The 22,923-nt window shown below is 44.3% G+C and overlaps 2 protein-coding genes across 7 annotated transcripts in view; both read left to right on the top strand.

The window, feature by feature from the left end:
* Positions 1-4,176, top strand: part of LOC116602248 — a 60,733-nt gene extending 56,557 nt beyond the window's left edge. For all 3 annotated transcript variants that reach the window (XM_048721413.1, XM_048721412.1, XM_032363580.2), the window contains 2 exons: positions 1,707-1,836; positions 2,359-4,176. In XM_048721413.1, coding sequence (XP_048577370.1) covers positions 1,707-1,836; positions 2,359-3,214 — 986 coding nt within the window. In that variant the 3' untranslated portion in view covers positions 3,215-4,176. The remainder of the gene's footprint in view (positions 1-1,706; positions 1,837-2,358) is intronic.
* A 973-nt stretch (positions 4,177-5,149) lies between these two features.
* Positions 5,150-17,915, top strand: LOC5518860. 4 transcript variants are annotated; one of them, XM_032363610.2, is made up of 12 exons: positions 5,150-5,358; positions 6,096-6,308; positions 7,081-7,614; positions 8,980-9,084; positions 10,023-11,633; positions 12,373-12,465; positions 13,961-14,053; positions 14,516-14,644; positions 14,907-15,149; positions 15,508-15,747; positions 16,762-16,870; positions 17,412-17,915. In XM_032363610.2, the coding sequence occupies exons 1-12, from the start codon at positions 5,280-5,282 to the stop codon at positions 17,617-17,619; spliced, it is 3,657 nt and encodes a 1,218-aa protein (XP_032219501.2). In that variant the 5' UTR covers positions 5,150-5,279; the 3' UTR covers positions 17,620-17,915. The 4 variants fall into 4 exon arrangements, with proteins under 4 accessions (XP_032219501.2, XP_032219502.2, XP_032219503.2 ...); XM_032363611.2 differs by lacking the exon at positions 13,961-14,053; XM_032363612.2 differs by lacking the exons at positions 16,762-16,870; positions 17,412-17,915 and adding an exon at positions 16,286-16,413.
* Positions 17,916-22,923: the final 5,008 nt, after the last annotated feature.

The raw sequence follows: 22,923 nt of genomic DNA, 5'->3' as shown, positions 1-22,923 counted from the left end.
GCGTACATTACAGGTAGGGAGGAGGGGTAGGGTGAATCGTACATTACAGGTAGGGAGGAGGGGTAGGGTGGGGCGTACATTACAGGTAGGGAGGAGGGGTAGGGTGGGGCGTACATTACAGGTAGGGAGGAGGGGTAGGGTGGGGCGTACATTACAGGTAGGGAGGAGGGGTAGGGTGGGGCGTACATTACAGGTAGGGAGGAGGGGTAGGGTGGTGCGTACATTACAGGTAGGGAGAAGGGGTAGGGTAAATCGTACATTACAGGTAGGGAGGAGGGGTAGGGTGGGGCGTACATTACAGCTAGGGAGGAGGGATAGGGTGGGGCGTACATTACAGGTAGGGAGGAGGGGTAGGGTGAATCGTACATCACAGCTAGGGAGGAGGGGTAGGGTGGGGCGTACATCACAGGTAGGGAGGAGGGGTAGGGTGGGGCGTACATTACAGGTAGGGAGGAGGGGTAGGGTGGTGCGTACATTACAGGTAGGGAGGAGGGGTAGGGTGAATCGTACATTACAGGTAGAGAGGAGGGGTAGGGTGAATCGTACATTACAGCTAGGGAGGAGGGGTAGGGTGGTGCGTACATTACAGGTAGGGAGGAGGGGTAGGGTGGGGCGTACATTACAGGTAGGGAAGAGGGGTAGGGTGAATCGTACATTACAGCTAGGGAGGAGGGGTAGGGTGGGGCGTACATTACAGGTAGGGAGGAGGGGTAGGGTGGTGCGTACATTACAGGTAGGGAGGAGGGGTAGGGTGGGGCGTACATTACAGGTAGGGAGGAGGGGTAGGGTGGGGCGTACATTACAGGTAGGGAGGAGGGGTAGGGTGGGGCGTACATTACAGCTAGGGAGGAGGGGTAGGGTGGGGCGTACATTACAGATAGGGAGGAGGGGTAGGGTGGGGCATACATTACAGGTAGGGAGGAGGGGTAGGGTGGGGCGTATATTACTGGTAGGGAGAAGGGGTAGGGTGAATCGTACATTACAGATAGGGAGGAGGGGTAGGGTGGGGCGTACATTACAGGTAGGGAGGAGGGGTAGGGTGGGGCGTACATTACAGATAGGGAGGAGGGGTAGGGTGGGGCGTACATTACAGGTAGGGAGGAGGGGTAGGGTGAGGCGTACATTACTGGTAGGGAGAAGGGGTAGGGTGAATCGTACATTACAGGTAGGGAGGAGGGGTAGGGTGAGGCGTACATTACAGGTAGAGAGAAGGGGTAGGGTGAATCGTACATTACAGGTAGGGAGGAGGGGTAGGGTAAATCGTACATTACAGGTAGGGAGGAGGGGTAGGGTGGGGCGTACATTACAGGTAGAGAGGAGGGGTAGGGTGGGGCGTACATTACAGCTAGGGAGGAGGGGTAGGGTGGGGCGTACATTACAGGTAGGGAGGAGGGGTAGGGTGGGGCGTACATTACAGCTAGGGAGGAGGGGTAGGGTGGGGCGTACATTACAGGTAGGGAGGAGGGGTAGGGTGGGGCGTACATTACAGGTAGGGAGGAGGGGTAGGGTGGGGCGTACATTACATGCGTACATTCCTTCTTTTGCCAAAGACTAAAGCACCATTACACGACAAAAATTACCCTCCGTGCCAGCTGCCTGATCAACCGAGAAGCCTACTTCCCCCCCCCCCCCCCCCTAAAAAAAGTTATTGTAAATGGATGGCCCAAATAATGCTTTGAGTTAGCCATCTTTCTCTTTCCCTTGAGGCGATTGCTATGACCTAAGTTCCCGCTGCCCGGACTTTGCGCTGCAAGGGATGTGTGACGCGCCGTCTCTCTTCTACCGAGTGTCACAAGTGCGCAGGCTATGTAACCTCTCCTGCGGTCTGTGCAAAAGGTATTTGATACGATCGATAATACTTGCATGGTCCCTTATCAATACATGACTGTCCTTTTTCTAAATGATCTAAACGAGCCTGATGCGAGCGCGCTGGAGACCTGTGATTTTCTAAGAAGTTGGGGACTAGGCTCTTTTTCAAAGATGGCTACCAGCAAAATCGTAGTAAACAAAAATTCCTGCAAGTTTACGCGAAAATTCTCAAATTACAAATGTTTTTTTTTAATTTTTAATTTATTCATTCATTTATTAATTCATTCGTTCGTTCGTTCGTTCGTTCATTCATGCATTCATTCATTCATTTATTCATTGCTTGCTTGCTTGCTTGATTTATTGCTGGTTGGTTGGTTGGTTGATTTTTTGGAAAGCAGGAGTAGAGATTAATATTATAACATGGGACATATATATGTATCACGGTATATAGAAGCAAACAAAAGACTTAGCGCATAATTAATAGCAAGCCTATTTAGGGATGGGCTGCATGCGTTCTTATGAGACGTACAATAATGTTGTTGCTTGCAGGTCAGCTGGTCGTGGGTACTGGCTTCGCCGAAAGAGTAAGATCGGAAAATCAACCAAACCAAACACGACGTCACTATTAGAGGGCTTATTGCGGACGATACTCGAGAGTGACGCACACAAGAAACGGTTAGAGAAAGATGAGCGAAAACGACAGAATATACAGCATGGGAAGGAAGACGAAGAAAAGAAAGCACAACATCGGATAGCAGAAGAAGGGAAGACAAAGAGTGGGATAGCAGAAAAAGGGAAGACACAGAGTGGGATAGCAGACGAAGGAAAGTCACAGAGTGGGATAGCAGACGAAGGAAAGAAACAAAGTGGGATAGCAGAAGAAGGAAAGACACAGAGTGGGATAGCAGGAGAAGGGAAGACACAGAGTGGGATAGCAGAAGAAGGGAAGACACAGAGTGGGATAGCAGACGAAGGAAAGACACAGAGCGGGATAGCAGACGAAGGAAAGACACAGAGTGGGGTAGTAGACGAAGGAAAGACACAGAGTGGGATAGCAGGAGAAGGGAAGACACAGAGTTGGATAGCAGACGAAGGAAAGACACAGAGTGGGATAGCAGACGAAGGAAAGACACAGAATGGGGTAGTAGACGAAGAAAAGAAACAGAGTGGGGTAGTAGACGAAGGAGAGAGACAGAGTGGGATAGCAGACGAAGGAAAGACACAGAGTGAGATAGCAGACGAGGGAAAAACACACAGTGGGATAGTAGATGAAGAAAAGAAAACACTGCATCGGATAGCAAACAAAGAAAAGCGGCAAGAAATGCAGCATGAGACAAATAAAAACGGAAAACAGATAAACAAGCAGAATAGCACCACGGACACTAAAATTAAAAGTACAGAATAAGGAAAGCAAAATAGCAAATAGTACTAGCACATATCGCACATTATACGCCCTTTTGTCTGAATAATCTCTGGGGGACTATGCCGTGCGTTCGAGAATGTCCGCGTTTACTACTGGGGTCTTTTAAAAATGGCTGCCACGAAATGGAAGAAGAAAGGTTTCCTGGAAAGTTTCCATGACTTTTTCAACTTAGAGTTTAATGCTACGAAAAAAAAACTGACGCGGATAGATGATATATGACCAGGGGCGGATCCAGGATTTTTAAATGGGGGATGGATGATCGCTAGATAGAGAGCTTGGTAGGCCACTAGACCTTACGTTCTTTCACACTGAATTGGATTTGTCGCGTCAGGCAAAGTCAAGCAGGCGAAGGAAAATGGACAGTACCTTCCGTCTCTCAGACATTTATTTTCTTCAAACAAAGAGACTTTTCAATTTTCTTTACCCTAAAAAGGTAAAGGAAGGGTAAAGGAAGGGGGTGGATATCCACCCAATCTACCCCCCCCCCTGTATCCGCCCTTGCTGACCGTTTTATAAAGGCCGCGAGTGAATAGAAAATATGTCTTTTTAGAAAGGGGCACTTTTACGCTTGTACTAGGACAATAAAGGGGAAGAACGATTTGATGGGGATATACTAGTGAGAAAGTTAAAAGACTATATTTGGACAAAAAATCTTACAGCTTTCATCCTACAGTGCCCGGGCCCTTTTTCGGTAACTCTTAGTCTTTATTGTTTTAAAAAAAGACCGGTGTGCCCCTTATTTTTTCAACCAGTACACCCTACACACTCGTGCATCCATCTGAATAACATCTGCCAAAATAGGGGGGGTTGATTCAGAGATGACTGATTGGGGTTGATGACAGAGATGATTGGGAGTGAAGTCACGTGGGACTTTGCCCCACGGTTAATTATGCCACTTACGAGCGTCTTTAATGCTAGGAAATAAAAATGAAAACTCCACAAAATAGAGCGTCATTTCTCCACTAAATCATCTTATTATTTATTAGACGGCGGACTTTCCTGGGGGGGGGGGGGGGGGGTGAGCAGAGCCTTCTCATTTTCAGAATGGTGGTAAAAAAATGGGGTGGCTCTGCATATCCCCCCCCCCAAAAAAAAAAGGATTACGCCCCCTATGCTAAGAATTCCCCCCCAAAAAGAGCACAATACTTTCCCCAAGATTATACAGTATTTTCTGAGCTGACAAAAATGAGTACAATTTGAGCAACTTTTCCTTCGTTTGACGCTAAGCGTCAAAGAAAGACAAAGCCTTTGTCTTTCACAAAATATTTAGAGGAACTTAACTTATTGATTGTATTTCCCAGAAAATATAATAGCGCATTGCGAAATAGGATTTGTTCGAGCAGTTAACCGCCAATAATTGTATACAAAAATAATTACATAGTTTTACAAGGCTAGGCTATAGCTTTAGATATGTTAAAACTAAGTCGATATTGTTTGCACCGCCGCCGTGAAAAACATTTTTCAAAGTTTGTGAAATTATATTTGGGGTAGTAATTATATTTGGGGTAGTAATTATATTTGGGGTAGTAATTATATTTGGGGTAGTAATTATGGGGTTGAATTAACATAAAAAAACATCGGAAAAAATTTTAGAATTGAAACGTTGTTTTAACAGCTTCCAATAATGATCTTTGAATGGAAATACTACACATATATGACTACCGAAATGCTTAACAAAGAAACCAAAGCAGCAGTCTTTTAACTTTTCTGGTACAAGATTGTTGACGTCTATTGATGAAAACTACTCGATATTATATTGGAACTTCTCTTATCACAAAAACGTTTAGCTGGTCCATCCCCTAGTTCATATAAATCCACCCACAAAACCGGTCCCTTTACAAACAAATAGTCGTTTATTATTTATCAATGTTCAGGCTACCTGTAAAGAAATTGTCGATTTTGAGGGTTTCTTATTGTTGTATAGATGCTGCTCAATGAAGCTTATCGGCCTATGGTTCAAAGGCAAGATAGCTTTTTGCCCATCTCGGTTTCACAAAGAAAAACAATAACAATATGGAAAAAGGTTGAGTGAAACATTCCATTGGGTATGAATTGGATTATACTTTTTGTCCAAGTATGGCTAGTCCTTAGCCGGGATGTGGGTGGCGATAGAGGTACAGCGAAAGGTAAAAACTTCATTCAAGGGGTGGTTCTAGAAAAACCCAAACCGTGAAGTGAAACACTTGAGATAAATTCATCATCATGGGATATTGGTCAAAGGTTTCAAGCACTTGAAGGATCGTAAAAATGGCTGGTATCTTGTTGGCTGTCGGATGAGATTATAATGTACTGTCTGAAGATCACGACTTGTCTGTGATTTTGATGGGATTAACCGATAAACATTTTTTTTTCCTTTGACTCAATGTCTCAATTATGACATATGTATGAACGAGATACCCGCGATGGAGTAGAGACGCGGGTTGTAGAAATGAAAATGTCAATGCCTATTACAAATAAAGAAAAACAATTTATTGGTAGAAGTTGGTGCCCTGTGGGGCGGATATGAAGTTTGTAGCTTTTCAAAAGTTGAAGAGACTATCTATAAAAGTTTATGCGTCCGCTGAATAAGCTAAAAAATGGAACTTCTTTCTTGGGGGAGAGATTCAAGGAATGAATATGTTTTGGTTGATGTGGCTTATTGAACATGGCAAATGACGATATGGTGGTTGTCGTTATGAGGAAGATGGTGATGATGATGAAGATGATGATGACATGATAATAATGATGGCATGATGATGTTAATAATAATGATAATGACATGATGATAGTGATGATATTTAATCATGATTGTGATGATGACGATAATGATGGTTTTGATGATGACGTGATGATGAGGATATATGATAAAATCATTGTTGTACAGGGCCTGATGCGACCCATATTGACCAATCACAGACGGAATGGGACTCTTCAACGCACGTCAGACGACTATTTGAGAATGAAGAAGATACGGTAGATGTAAAGGGAAATATTCCTTCAACGGAACCTCATATTGCTTCAGCCGCATTAGGCAAAGGGGGCGGGGTACTTCACGAGGACAATGCTGAAGAACGCGGCATCAGCAACGGAACAAAAGGTAAGGAGTTAGATCAGTAGCGAATCGGGGGGCCAAGGGGACCTACCTTTCCCTGACGCCATGTTTTATATACAAATATTGGTCTGCTCCGCCTTCAGGATAATGTCGCCTCTTCTTTCATTTAAACCTGCATCCACCTCTGCAAACGGTGACCCATTGATAACTATGTGGTGCGGATTGCAAGTAGGTTCTGTGCCTTGAAGTACAGAGAAAACTCGTTAATAAGGAGACGACCAGGACTTACAAAACTCTTTAAAAGATGTGCTGTGCCTCCTTACGTCAACCTTAACATTGATAGCGGAGAGAAAACTTATATAACTTCTGTTCTGTATTACTCTTGAGCAAGAAAACATTTTTAGGGGAACTCCACTAATCACTACTTGTGGACGTGCCACTGCCAAGTGAGATTTTATCGATAATTTCGGCTGTTTAAAGCTAGAGATCGCACTCAGACCAGGGACAGATCCAGGATTTCAAAATTGGGGGTGGATGATGGCCGGATAGATGGCTTACAACTGATCCAGTGGTTCTTGGTTGGTCACTACATAGATCTTAACATACTTCACGCTGAATTGGATTTGTCGCGTCAGCAAAGTCAAGCAGGCGAGGGCATTTATTTTTTTCAAACAAGCATTTTTTTACTCAAAAAGGGGGGTGGATATCCACCCAATCCCCCCACCTGTATCCGCCCCTGCAGATCTATGGCAACCATCATAGTCCCTTTTACAGACCATTTCTAAACTAATACAAATAACGATCCCTTTGTTCGAAGCGTGTATTCCAGGACTGGATATTGGCTTTATTATGGGCGGATGTGGGTCACGAGATTATCAGGCATGCGCAAACTACGCAACATCAATCGTCAGAAACTTGGACATGCCAAAGACGGGCGCACGGGTTGGAACCGTGATCTATTCTAAGAGATCTATTGTCCTCTTTGACTTCAAAGACAATAAGACTGATATCATATTGCAACTAAACACGATCAAGTACAGAGAGAAGCCGAACAGGGCGCTCAGCACTGGGCAGGCTTTAGAGCTAGCCCAAAAAAGACTCTTCCAGAATGCTAGACGAAATTCCAAGAAAATCGCGATTCTTGTAACAGGGGAGAAGTCGCAGGATGACGTCATTATACCCTCGAAGCTCATGAAGGATTCTGGGGTGATAATCTATACTGTTGGAGTAGGGGAGGGGTATTTTTTGCCGCAGCTTGAGAGCATAGCAAGTTCCCCGTCGTATGTGTATACTGAGAAAGTGAAAGATATCGGAGAGCTTGCTACCAGGATGGTTGAAGGCGTATGTAAAGGTGAGAGAAATTCAGTTAACCCCATATAACCGTACGGTTTGTAAGGATGAGAGACATTCCATATAACACGAACATTTAAGGTGTTTCTATGGTGAGAGGCATATAGTTGACCTCCCATAATCCGAACATCTAAGGTGTTTCTATGGCGAGAGATATTTAGTTGCCCCCCAATAACCCGAACATTCAGGGTGTTTCTATGGTAAGAGACATTCAGTTGACCGCCTATAACCCGAACATTCAAGTTGTTTCTATGATGAGAAACATTCAGATTACCTCCCATAACCCGAACATTCAAGGTGTTTCTATGGTGAAAGACATCCAGTTTACATCCCATAATCCGAACATTCAAGGTGCTTCTATGGTGAGAGACATTCAGTTTACCTCCCATAATCCGAACATTTTAGGTGTTTCTATGGTGAGAGGCATTCAGTTGACCCCCCATATTCCGAACATTTAAGGTGTTTCTATGGTGAGAGACATTCAGTTTACATCCCATAATCCGAACATTTTAGGTGTTTCTATGGTGAAAGACATTCAGTTTACCTCCCATAATCCGAACATTTTAGGTGTTTCTATGGTGAGAGGCATTCAGTTGACCCCCCATATTCCGAACATTTAAGGTGTTTCTATGGTGAGAGACATTCAGTTTACATCCCATAATCCGAACATTTTAGGTGTTTCTATGGTGAAAGACATTCAGTTTACCTCCCATAATCCGAACATTTAAGGTGTTTCTATGGTGAAAGACATGTTTACATCCCATAATCCGATCATTTAAGGTGTTTCTTATGGTAAAAGTAATTCGGTTGACCCCCTATAACCCGAACATTCAAGTTGTTTCTATGGTGAGAGACATTCAGTCGACCCCCTATAACCCAAACATTCAAGGTGTTTCTATGGTGAGAGACATCCAGTTTACATCCCATAATCCGAACATTCAAAGTGCTTCTATGGTGAGAGAAATTCAGTCGACCACCCATAATCCGAACATTTAAGGTGTTTCTTATGGTAAAAGTTATTCGGTTGACCTCCTATAACCCGAACATTCAAGGTGTTCATTAAGGTGAGAGACATCCAGTTGACCCCTTATAACCCGACCATTCAAGGTATTTGTTAAGGTGAGAGACATTGTAGTGACCCTCTATAACCTGAATATTTGAGGTGCTGTAAAGGCATTCAGTTGACCCCTTATTACCCAGGTAAGGGTAATTTTATTAGTCCGAATTATCACCAATACAATAACTGCTGCCTTTTTCACTTGTTATTAATATTCTAATATAATATATATTCTTAAGCATTATAACAATATGTGGCATCACTTCGTCAACAAAACTCCACTATTCTTTTGTTACTTATTTCCTGCAGAAAAGGAGAACATCGCCACGAAGGAAGGATCCAAGAAAGTTAATGTTCACGACCCAATAACGTCCTACCTGAATTTCATCAAAGGACAAAACGAGCCAGAACCATGTGCGTAAGATAGGGGGGACTCTCCATCAACCAACCAACCTACCACCCAACCAACCATACAAACAAACCAACCAGCCAACCAACCAACCAACCAACCAACCAACCAACCAACCAACCAACCAACCAACCAACCAACCAACCAACCAACCAACCAAACCAACCAACCAACCAACCAACCAAACCAACCAACCAACCAACCAACCAACCAACCAACCAACCAACCACCAAACCACCAAACCACCCACCCACCCAACCACCCACCCAACCAACCAACCAACCAAACGCTGGATTACAGGGCCCATCAGCAGGACACGAATATTATTTAATACATTTAAAATTTGAATGTTACAAAATCGTTCATGCGGTTAGTCCTCGCCACAGTCGGGCGAATTGACTAGTGACCGGAGCGTAGGACACGACCGTGGCTTATGACCTCTGGGGTTTTGATAATCCTCTAAGTGAACAGTCTTCTCTACACGACTTAACAAACTAGACGGGTTGTAGTATATACTGCTAAACCCTTAGCGTGTGTTCAATGATTTCTATTCCGATTGTGCTGTCCTTGAGGGATGGAAATGGATGCTTCTCGAACTCTACGTTTTGTTGGGTTACAAAATGGAGGCTGAAAACGGTAAACTTAATGCGATCGAAAGTGTTGGGGCGTAGATGGAACCTAGCCTTGTCCCTAGGCTACTCCCTTGCTGTCAGCTCCATGATGCTTTGCGCGCAGACTCACACTTTCCAATATGGCGGACGCTTCATGCCCACTTCGACTTCTCGGGGACGAGAGCAGAGAGGGCCTGTGACGTCATAGCTACGCAGAGCGTGATGGGCCCGCCGGGAAGCCTGGGGACGAGGCTAGATGGAACCAGCTGGACTTGAGAGAAAAGGGAAAAACTATTTATGAGAATTTACTGGGTATTTGTTTTTCCTTCTAGCATGGATGGGTGACTCGTGGGAGGCCGCCCTCTACCAAAGTGACCGAGATCAAGAGCACGAAACTCCACAAGACGAGTACAATGGTGACGAGGACCCCCCGCCAGGTACACCCGAATACTACGAGATATTAGTCAACGGCGTTCCTAACGGGCATTACCAAGAGAAACAGCCAATAAGGGACGACTATTCGCCGCAGGACCAGTACTCGGAGGATAGGGACCAATACGAAGATGAGGCAAATGATGATGACTTTTTGCATCGGCACGGTGCATATAACAATTATAGACCGGGTCATGGCTTATATAGTAATGACGGTAATAATGATGATGCTCATTTTGGAGATAGTGGTAGACATGACAACTTCAATGATGATATCAGCAATGACGGAAATCTGAATGGTGGGGGAGCTAACAACAACAACAACAAAAACAACAACTACAATAGTGGTATTAACAATAACAACAACAACAACTATAATAGTGGTAGTAGTAACGGTAGGAATACAAATAATGGGAACAATAACAATGCCGGAACGAGCAATGTAGGAAATAACGGATTTACAAACAATGGGGTTAATAACAATAACGGAAATTCTAATAATGGCGGTAATGATAAAGGCGGAAACACCAATGGAGGAAATAACAATGGCGGAAATAATGGCGGTAACAATAATGGTGGAAATACTGGCGGAGATAACAATGGTGGAAATAACTATGGCGGAAATAACAATGGAGGAAATAACAATGTAGGAAATAACAATGGCGGAAATAACAATGGAGGAAATAACAATGGCGGAAATAACAATGGAGGAAATAACAATGGAGGAAATAACAATGGAGGAAATAACAATGGAGAAAATAATGGCGGTAATAATAATGGCGGAAATAACAATGGAGGAAATAACAATGGCGGAAATAACAATGGAGGAAATAACAATGGAGGAAATAACAATGGAGAAAATAATGGCGGTAATAATAATGGCGGAAATAATGGCGGAAGTAACAATGGAGGAAATGATGGCAGTAATAATAATGGCGGAAATACTGGCGGTAACAATAATGGCGGAAATACTGGCGGTAACAATGGCGGAAATACTGGTGGTAACAATAATGGCGGAAATACTGGTGGTAACAATAATGGTGGAAATACTGGCGGTAACAATGGCGGAAATACTGGCGGTAACAATAATGGCGGAAATACTGGCGGTAACAATAATGGTGGAAATACTGGCGGTAACAATGGCGGAAATACTGGCGGTAACAATAATGGCGGAAATTCTGGCGGGAGCAATAGCCACAGCGGGGAGGTAACTATTCAGCCAGGAGGAGGGCAGACTATTAGCGTGAATCCATCGATACCGATACAGATACTACCAATACCAATACAGACAATGGTACCACCCCCACCACCCCCGCCACCGCCACCGCCACCCCCTCCTCCCCCGCCACAACCATCTACTCCTCCTCCTCCACCACCATCTACTCCACCTGTACAGCAGTCTGGTGCACCAGGGAGCCCGGCTGGTTCTCCATCCGGGACATCTGCTGGTAACCCCCAGCAGCAACCACCTCCACCAGGCCAGCTACCTGGACAGCAACCAGGCCAGGCAGGTGGGTACAACCTATTCAGGCAGGTTTGCTAGGTTTTGAGTGAGGGGGAGTGGGAACGACGATGGGTGCAACCTGTTCAGGCAGGTTTGACAGGTTTTGAGAGAGGGGGAGTGGAAACGACGATGGGTGCAACCTGGTCAGGCAGGTTTGACAGGTTTTGAGTGAGGGGAGTGGAAACGACGATCGGTCGTATAAAAATAGAAACACTGTAGAAACACTAGGTGGTCTGCGTAGGCCCCTCTTGGCGGCCCAAAAGTGGGGGTCATGTCTTATTAGACAGACAGACAGACAGACAGACAGACAGACAGATTACTTTATTTGTACCGTGTAGAGACTTTTACATTAGTGTGAATCCAATAAATTTAAAATTATAAGCCATTCAATATCTCAATATCTCAAAAAAAAATATATATATATATAGACAAAAGAACATAGAGAAGATACAACCTTTATTTTATCATATGTGCCCTTAGTAAGAAGCCGGTTATTAAGAACCTATGACTGCGCACCACCTCCCCCCCTACCCCCCTCCTCAGCAAATCTTAGGTACGCGCGCCTGATCGCAGGTTTGAAATGGCGGTATGCTAAGCGGCTCGGCGAAGACAGTAGCAGAGTAGCTTGATTTAGTCTCCCAAAGCAAAAAAAATCTGACACTAGTGTGCAAAAAAAATGATGGTACAGATGCAAGGTCAATAGCTATCAAATGGTGTAACATGAAAATATGTCCACTTGCTTTTAGGTGGCCGGCCTGGTCTGAATCCACAAGGACAGGTTACCACGGCAACCACAGCTCCCTCTTCAAACCCCAATGAATCAACAACGCCGACAACCGGTAAGATTTTCGTCCAGTCTATCAGTCTACACCCCGATAACTCGAATCATTTTTGACTTGCACTTTCGTGGACTCGCTCTTTCGACAACTCGAATCCTCATAACTTTCGATATTTCAAATGAATTCTTGCCTGCTACATGTACTTTTATAATTCGGATTGCATGAGCGAGCAATTCCGATTACACTTGATAACATAATTGACACTCGAAACCTCCGCTAATTCAAAAGTCATGGCGTAAAGAGAACATAGTCGTGCAGTAAACAGAGTGCGCATTTTTTAAGAACGGTAAATATTCCAAGAAAAAGGCATATATGGCCCACTTGTGGAAGCTTAATCTCAGAACAAAATAAGATATAAAAGAATTAATTGAGGGGAAACAGCGATCAATTCGAGTTACTAGGAGGTTCGGGTATCGAGGAATAGAGATGATAATGCATGAAGCAAAAATACATTGAAACAGATATCTAGTAATGGTGACAGACAGACAGACAGACAGACAGACAGACAGACAGACAGACAGACAGACAGACAGACAGACAGACAGACAGACAGACAGACAGACAGACAGACAGACAGACAGACAGACAGACAGACAGACAGACAGACAGACAGACAGACAGACAGACAGACAGACAGACAGACAGACAGACAGACAGACAGACAGACAGACAGACAGACAGACAGACAGACAGACAGACAGACAGACAGACAGACAGACAGACAGACAGACAGACAGACAGACAGACAGACAGACAGGCAGGCAGGCAGGCAGGCAGACAGACAGGCAGGCAGGCAGGCAGACAGGCAGGCAGGCAGACAGACAGACAGACAGACAGACAGACAGACAGACAGACAGACAGACAGACAGACAGACAGACAGACAGACAGACAGACAGACAGACAGACAGACAGACAGACAGACAGACAGACAGACAGACAGACAGACAGACAGACAGACAGACAGACAGACAGACAGACAGACAGACAGACAGACAGACAGACAGACAGACAGACAGACAGACAGGCAGACAGACAGACAGACAGACAGATTACTTTATTTGTACCGGGTAGAGACTTTTACATTAGTGTGAATCCAATAAATTTAAAATTATAAGCCATTCAATATCTCAATATCTCAAAAAAAAATATATATATATATATATAGACAAAAGAACATAGAGAAGATACAACCTTTATTTTATCATATGTGCCCTTAGTAAGAAGCCGGTTATTAAGAACCTATGACTGCGCACCACCTCCCCCCCCCCCCCCCCCCGCCCCCCTCCTCAGCAAATCTTAGGTACGCGCGCCTGATCGCAGGTTTGAAATGGCGGTATGCTAAGCGGCTCGGCGAAGACAGTAGCAGAGTAGCTATTTAGTCTCCCAAAGCAAAAAAATCTGACACTAGTGTGCAAAAAAAAAAAATGATGGTACAGATGAAAGGTCAATAGCTATCAAATGGTGTAACATAAAAATATGTCCACTTGCTTTTAGGTGGCCAGCCTGGTCCGAATCCACAAGGACAGGTTACCACGGCAACCACAGCTCCCTCTTCAAACCCCAATGAATCAACAACGCCGACAACCGGTAAGATTTTCGTCCAGTCTATCAGTCTACACCCCGATAACTCGCTCTTTCGACAACTCGAATCCTCATAACTTTCGATATTTCAAATGAATTCTCGCCTGCTACATGTACTTTTATAATTCGGATCGCATGAGCGAGCAATTCCGATTACACTTGATAACATAATTGACACTCGAAACCTCCGCTAATTCAAAAGTCATGGCGTAAAGAGAACATAGTCGTGCAGTAAACAGAGTGCGCATTTTTAAGAACGGTAAATATTCCAAGAAAAAGGCATATATGGCCCACTTGTGGTAGCTTAATCTCAGAACAAAATAAGATATAAAAGAATTAATTGTGGGGAAACAGCGATCAATTCGAGTTACTAGGAGGTTGGGGTATCGAGGAATAGAGATGACAATGCATGTAGCAAAAATACATTGAAACAGATATCTATTAATGGTGCTTCGATTGTGAAACCAGGTCCAACAACAGGAACCACAGCCCTCCCCCCAGGGGTAACTACAATAACTACACCGGCAACTGCTACTACACCCCTTCCCCCAGGTGTAACCACCCCTGCAGGGACTGGAGAAGGACCAGATGGAAAAGGTAACAACAACAACAACAAAAAAGAAAAGAAGAAAAAAAATCATTCGGTAGATAGTTTCACTATCCATCATCTTTCTTTCTGCAATGAACAATTACATTTGCGAATACCTTTTTTATGGTTGAGATAATTTGGGAGAATTGGCTATAATAAAATCATAATTATTTTGGAGGGTATTTCCAATTTGTAATGCGCATTGCATGAGCCAAAGATCTCCATTTGTCTAAAGTTAATACTAAACATTGAATTTCATCGTTTTGACAGGGGGTGGGTCCAGCAATCCTAGTCCAGGAAAAAACGGGACTGGAACCATGAGACCAGGAGGGGGAGGACACGGCTCCCCTGGGAACGAAACGGAAGAGAATGAAGAAGAGAGTTCTGACGGGTGGTACCCAGGGGGAGAAGCTGGAATAATCATGCTCCCTAGAGTACAGCCTCAAGTGGTATTTCCCTACCCTATAGGAGCGCACCCATCCCTTCAGAGAATTCCAAGGCCCCATCGCATCCGTAAGTATTGGTATAAAGCACACAGAACCCATATCAATTTAATGGCTGTCGTTTTTCTAAACGGTCTTAAAAAGCCTGGGGCGGGCGCGCGGGAAACCTGTGATGATCTAAAAAAGCCTGGGGCCTGGGCGGAGTAAACACGAAAGTTAACGTGGAAATTCTCGACGTACACAGTTCTAGGGCGACAAAAAAGCGAAAAAAAAATGATCGAAGCGGACTTCCAAATATGGTATGTAATGTCCTAATAAGGAATTGACCGAGCGAGCGTTTTCAAAACCGAAGGTTGATTGGTCGCGTACCCGCGTGTAAACTCATCTATTTTGATGAGTTTACGCCAACCAACCCATTGTTCTTCTAGGCCGACCCTTAAGCTGGCCCAAGTACCCATACGGCCCCTCGCACTACCGGCAGACCCCTTACTGGCCACGCCCTCATCCCAGACGTGCCCCTCATCAGTACCCCGTGTGGCCAAGACCTCCTTGGGGAGGATCTATGATGCTTAATTTGAACACCGAAACGAGCGGGAAGAAGCACTTTGCTGGGATGCCTGTGCGGGACCATGGAACGCCGCTAGTTGGGAACAAACATATTCTTATTGGTACGTAAGAGGCCATTCCAGCCTCAACATGCGCACTCATAGAAACCTACCTCAACTAGCAGAATGCAGCGCGCGCATTTTTAAGCTTACCTCAAACGAAGCGCGCGCTGCATGTCGGTAGTTGAGGTAGGTTCCCATGTTGATTGCGGGCGCATGCTTATAGCTGGAATGGCCTAATTCAGGGTATGAATATCAGGAATAGTTCAGGCTCTGAAGTACTGCTTCGCGCAAGCCCCTCCCCCCCTCCCCCCAGCCCCCCTCCCAATTCCTAAATTTATCTTCCGACATGTGTTTTATAAATTTATTGGTGCCCCTGCCTTTTACTCGGTGCCCCCATCCTATTCGGGAAATCATTTACATTACTTATTACTTTTAGTACGCTCTATGTTTCGTATTCCAACCCACTGTCGATTTGGTGCGCCAGTGCCAGGATCTCGACCCTTCCTGTGAGTCTAAGAGTCTGTCTGGCAAGGACTCATTCCAGCCCCCTCACCCTCCCCTCCTCACCCTCAACTCAGCCACACCAATTTAAATCCAGGTCAGTGCCAGGATCTCGACCCTTCCTGTGAGTCTAAGAGTCTGTCTGGCAAGGACTCATTCCAGCCCCCTCACCCTCCCCTCCTCACCCTCAACTCAGCCACACCAATTTAAATCCAGGTCAGTGCCAGGATCTCGACCCTTCCTGTGAGTCTAAGAGTCTGTCTGGCAAGGACTCATCCCAGCCCCCTCACCCTCCCCTCCTCACCCTCAACTCAGCCACACCAATCTAAATCCAGGTCAGTGCCAGGATCTCGACCCTTCCTGTGAGTCTAAGAGTCTGTCTGGCAAGGACTCATCCCAGTCCCCTCACCCTCCCCTCCTCACCCTCAACTCAGCCACACTAATTTAAATCCAGGTCAGTGCCAGGATCTCGACCCTTCCTGTGAGTCTAAGAGTCTGTCTGGCAAGGACTCATCCCAGCCCCCTCACCCTCCCCTCCTCACCCTCAACTCAGCCACACCAATCTAAATCCAGGTCAGTGCCAGGATCTCGACCCTTCCTGTGAGTCTAAGAGTCTGTCTGGAGGCTGCGACAGCGAGGAGGTTCAGCAGGACTGCAGGCGCTCGTGCGGACTTTGTAGAACGTGAGTAAAGGGAATGGGAATCAAGCATAATGCATAAAACCACATTCACACTAGCAAGGGAGGGGTCCGGTAGAGGATTTGCTTCATTGAAGTCCGTGGTACTTTTTTTTACACTTGGAATTTTGCTGGGGTGACAAAATGGCTGACTCGATTTCCAGTTCGTTTCTGTGAGCCCACAGTACGTGCCCCAGGTGGGGCCGATGAGGCCGAGCGAAACCTGGAAATAAGGCCTAATAAAATGCGGTTTGACTGAGACATTTTAAAACACTATGCTCAGCGGCCTTCCGTATCACGAGTATAAAGGCAACGATAGAGAACACTCCACATCCATTTAAGACTTCACACCTAAGTAGGTAGCCTTCATTACACTCCTAGGCCGGTCGCGTCCGTCCAGTGTTTTACAGGACCCTCCATTCCCAACCATTTGGGGGCTACGCTACAAGGCCCCCAAGCGAGCGACTGGCAAATTTCCCATCTTTCATGCCGTACACTAGTAAGGGGAAGGTTGATGAGCATAATGTACTATTCTTGTGTGTTTCAGGTTTGTAAAAATCGGGAGTCGTGTCGCTTTGGATGTTCGCGCAAAAGCTCCTCGACACGACGACAAAGACGAGAAGAAAACAAATAAAAAAGAAATGGACGATACTTTACCCACTTATCCCAAAAACTACCCTGAATACAACAACAATTTTCTACGAACAGTAATTCAGAGACATTCAGCGCGACGCAGAGACGAGAAGCGCAGTTAGAGTAAATCTACACATAAGTAGAAAATTAAGGGATTTTCTAGCCTTTATTTGAAAGTTGGGCTTCCTGTGTTTTGGGTTCAAGAGAACTTGGAGACTGAGGCCAAGCCGCAGGAAGCCCGCATTAAAGAAACGCGAATTATTTTATCTCCCCTTTTCTTTTCTGGAAGGAGATGCCTTATCTCCAAAGGAAGCTGATAATAGACGAGTTTGTTGGACAGAAAAGTGCAAGAGTAGTGATCTATAAAGAATTCTGCAGAGTTCATTCCATTCTGTTTCAATTATAGGTTTTATTTTAATAAGATGTTTTTTCTTTTTTTTGGGGGGGGAAGGGGAGGAGGGATAAATTTAATACGATGTTTTTTTTGTGGGGGGGGGGGGGGGGGGGGGAGGAGGGATAAAAGGCGACTTCACTCACGTGACTTTTTAGTGTAACGGCAAACTCCAGCCAAATTTTAATTAAAATGCAGAAATGGGCCCGGCCATCACGACCCCAGAGAGCGACGAAAATCCATTTAAATAAAAACTAAAGCCACTTTCTATAAAATAAAAATTAAAATAAAATAACATAAAAACTTTTACACCCAAAAAGTCACTTGATTTTTTGTGCAAGGCGCCTATTGGATTGAGAAAAGGAATCATTAACAGCTGCTGATCAGCAATGCACGCGGGAGCTATAAAAAACCGTCGTAAAACAGGCAAAAGCCCTGGATAGAGGAACATTCCAGAACCTTGACGTCATATTTGTTGCTCTAGAAAAAGTGAAGAGTTAATAGCATCAAGACTGCAGTACACTCTGCTGTTGGAACACGTGTCCTATTTGTCGACGGAATAATCGCTAGGGATGGCCCAACCGGAAACACTAACGGACTGGCATACTTAAAACGTGTCGATAACGGGTTACCAGCTTTGATAAACACTATCAGATGGCTTGTAAACCCGATTTTGTGATTGATGTTGACTTTGATTAGCCGTGAAAACGTATGCCGGCACAGTCTGCACAGGAGAGCGATGCGTCCGTTGGTCATCACATGTCATATTCGAGAACTTTCTTTTTCTTTCAGAGAGCGCCCGCAAAGTCTTCTGGTTCCCCAAGTACGACGTGTGCAGACCTTCAGTTAAAGCAATGGCTCTGTTCTGAGCCTTGGTTTCTCAGCAGAGATTATAATTATATTATGTTATTTTGTTGTGTAGAACTTTTTCCATACGTGGTATGGGTGTCACTGACCTTGATGATATAAATCGTCTTGCCAACTAAAAATGTTTAACACTTAAGGACACATCAACACATTTTCGTTCCTATTCGTTGCCAACTTCGTTATCTTAAATCTGGTCAACACGGAGTGAAAAAAAAAATACAAAGTACAAACTAAAGGTATAACTAAGGAACCATCCCCAGCATATTGTGTTTTCTATAATTAGGGAAACATATGGAATGTCCTTGGGGGGTAACACAATTTGATTTGATAGGGCGGGTCGGTAACAACATTTTTTTCCGAAAATTTCTTAATGCGCCCCTTATTCAGTGTATTTATCGTTCGATCTGGAGCGTTTTTCTCATAGCCTTTTTTTTTAGAGCAGCAAGAATCCCGAAGCGCTGCAAACAGTGCTTTCCGAATAGCCAAGGTTCGATACGCTTATAAGCAATTAACTTAAGTCGGCTCACTTCTAGAATTGCAGTACAAGATGCCTCTGATACATCATCGAACTTCTAGAGATTCGCCTAGCTGGCTTTAATTATCAAGCTTTCACGAGCAAATTATTTTTTGCGAGTATTTGAGCTCAGAAAAATCGTGTGCACCATGCACTAGATATCGGGAGAATAATCTGAGGTCCCTTGAGGCGGCAGGGATAAGATGATCCCTGTTGAACAGCCTTAAAAGAGCAAGCTTAGCGAAGATTAAGGGATACATTTCGATTAAACTAATTACTAGCTCTAAATAAGCAGAAAACCACATGATAGCGTGATGTTCTCCAACCAAATTTGTCTGAGAATCTTGCGCATGACAATATACCGCCCCCCTTTATAAGCGAACAAAGCATGCCTGGCTTTGTATATAGTAATGATGCACATTATGCTTTAAAAGGGTGGACGGGGAGACGGGGAGAAAAATAAGATTTCTCCTTTTCAGTGCTGCTTATTTTAAAATGTCACACAAAGGAGCGTTTGAGCTTTTTGGGAAAAGGAGCGAGGCATCCCTCGGCCTTATAAGTAGCAAGTTTCTCGCACTCTTGAAGGATTCCGAGTGTGGTGTCGAGATAAATGAGGCAGCCAGCAAGTTGGGCGTGAAAAGGCGTCGCGTTTACGACGTCGTGAATATCCTAAGAGGGGCTGGCTTGGTAAGCAAGTCTGGGCGAGGCGTTCATAGCCGCGTAACAATGTAAGTATCCTTACTAAGGCTTTCGCACAGTGTTATGTTTGGTTTACTCTTATTCCGGTAAAGTATGGGGAAAAAAGCAGAGCTCGGTGTTTTTGACAATAACATGTTAACATTGCGTTATTGCAAAAATCATTTGTATTTATTTTAGTAAAATGTCGCTTGTGAGTGGGAGAATTTCGTTCCTGTGACGTGATGCTTATGTTGTTATGCCACTAGTGTGTGCTGGGCTTTACGGCTCGTCTTGTTTAGTCTAGGGGACTGGGCAGGGTGCTGGCAGCTTGTGATTCAAATCCCTCGCTTTCTCATTCGGATTACAGATACCGTATAATCCGAATAAGCGCCCGAGTCGCTTTTTTAAAATTTTTCAAGGTTTTTTTTTTTGGCTTGTCCGTATTGGACAAGGGACGCTTATTTCATATCAGCGAAAAATATTTCTTAGCTTCTGAATCGATTTAGGACAAAACTTTTAGTCTGAACCATCATGTAGTGACATCGCTTAAGTTCTTCGCTTAAGTTCTCCGCTCCAGCGCTCACAAATTTGTCAGCAGAACCATTCGGGACGATTTTTTCCCCAGCAACCGAAGGGTCTAACATTCCCAGCCAGCAAAAAACGGGCTGTGGAACAGATATTTTGCGAAATACAGCCGTTTTGTGCTCTTGGATATTACTCCCATCATCGAACAGCTCACATTACACTCCAGAAGACAAGTTTTCAAACGTAATTATCAGCTTCCTCCAAAGGTGAAATACACACCTACACAGCTACAATCCATGCCTCATTCTCTTGAAGATCGAAATCCCTGTAAAGCGCCACCACCTCTTGATTAACAAACGTCGAAGCAATCGATGTCCTGTTTCGGTCGTTTTCATCGTGGTCCTGTTTCGATAGTTTCGGTTTTTCTGGTGGTTCCGGCTTTTCCACATGCCGCTTTGTTGTGTTAACCTCTCTGCTATTCATTTTTATGTGTTATAGTGGTAGAAGCATGACAAAAAAAAATACCGGATAGGCGTCAAGAAGTGCTGGATAAGTGGATTGGGATACCGTATCACCAATGTGACGTTACATTACCCGCACTTATGTAACCAGTAAGTGGTGCGTGAAGCCTATAGCAGTCCTAGACTGTGTTAACGGAGAAGGATTTTCGGGTTCAGAACTTTGCCGAAGTTTGGAAAATTTATAAACGAGAAAGAAACTTCAAAGTGATACCCTTTATCTGAAAATAGAAGGAGAAAGCGAGAGATTCGCAAGTTCGCAGTCAGCGAGGGCAAGTTTAAGTAGTTGATCATCAGAATATTGCAAATAGAATATGTCATTAATGTGCGGTCCTAAATTATGTGGGGATTATATGATGTAAACTGATGAGGGCCGACTGTTGGCCCAGTATTGAGATAAAAATAATTCTGGCAACAAACAGGGAACGATTTTCTAAAAGTAGAAAATGTAAGAGGAAGGCAAGATAGCGGGAGCTGCTCTGTAAACTGTGTGGAGATTTCTACCGCCCTAAGCAATGAACGTTTGAAAAAATCCGCTCAGACGGATTTTAAGCATTAATTAAGCAGATTAAAGGGTAAATCTAATTAACCCAGTCGCAGAGTACTAACCAGATGTAAACTCAATTAAAAACGAATCATCTTCCAAAGGACGGTGGTTTTTTTTCATTTCGCTTGATTACATTTCAATGTGTGAGTTCAGTGTGAACCCGTGACGTACGGATAAGGAGAGAGGAGATAGAAAAGTCGTCTGTGTTGTTATAACAACTATAACACAGATGTATTGTAATGGCGATGTTTGGATGATGGTGTGGTCAGATTAAAGCACCCTTACCAACTAACGTAAACTATCCATTCCCACCGGCTAGTAACAACCCAGTAAAAGCCCCCCCCCCTCTTATGAGAAAAATTAACAACCCAGTAAACGCCCCCAGTTAAGACTAACCCCCTATCTTAGAAAAATTTATATGCTCCACCCCCTCTAGTTTTTTCAGCCCCCCCCTCCCCCCACCTCCTGATAACTATTGCACATTTTCTAATATGAAACATACTGACCTAGACCCAGTAGACCGTAGGCATAAGTTAAGCACTTCCCGACCTTTCAAGTCTTACGCTGTCAGTGGATACAGGCATTTAAATATCATCTCACGCTTTCAACAATTTTTTTTTCCGTAGCTGTTCAGCCTGCTCGGAATGTTATCTAGAGAGTCGTTGCTGTTATATGTCAAATTTACTTTTTTCAAGGTTAAAAGCTTGAACATTTAAGTGAAATCGCTTTTACTGACTGGTCATTAGTTTAGTGGTAAGCTTAGCAATTTCCCAGGGGAACCTCTATACCTCTCACAAATACTGCCCTGGGCGTAATGGCCGCTTCACGGAAATCTTACTCTTTCAGAAAATTCTAACTTGAAAGGTCCACCCTTTATCAGGGGTTGATCTAGCTTTTCGCTAAAGTGGTAGTTTGGCTTAGTGACAAAGGGGGCAGGGGGGTATTTTTATTTGTCATACATGGCTTTCTGGCAGCCTAAAGGGGGGGAGGGGGAGTTAAACCACCAAAACCCTCCCCATAGATCCGCTACTGCTTATTCGTGCATTGCTGCTTAGTAATAGAAATACTGGATCCACCATGATCAATAAAGAAAATGACTGGGCTTAACCATCTTTAGCGTAGAGCGGTATACAAGTGAGGAAGAGAAGCAGCGACTTGCGGACCACAAGCTGGAGCTGGCGGATCTAGACGATCAAGAGAAGGCAATCGACCAACGACTGCGCGAGGCGAAACACTTACTTCACCACGTGACACACGACACGGAGATGAGCAAATATCCTTTTGATGACTAAAGTAAAAGGGAGGCTTTATTTAATTTCAGTGTTGTTGTTATTTTTTTATTTATTTACTTTTTTTTGCATTTGCCGTTCTGAAGTCTCTAACAGA

Source organism: Nematostella vectensis, chromosome 14 (assembly GCF_932526225.1).
Source record: "Nematostella vectensis chromosome 14, jaNemVect1.1, whole genome shotgun sequence".
NCBI lineage: Eukaryota > Metazoa > Cnidaria > Anthozoa > Actiniaria > Edwardsiidae > Nematostella > Nematostella vectensis.
The sequence above is the reverse complement of the archived record's forward strand: the minus strand, read 5'-3'. Positions and strand labels throughout refer to the sequence as shown.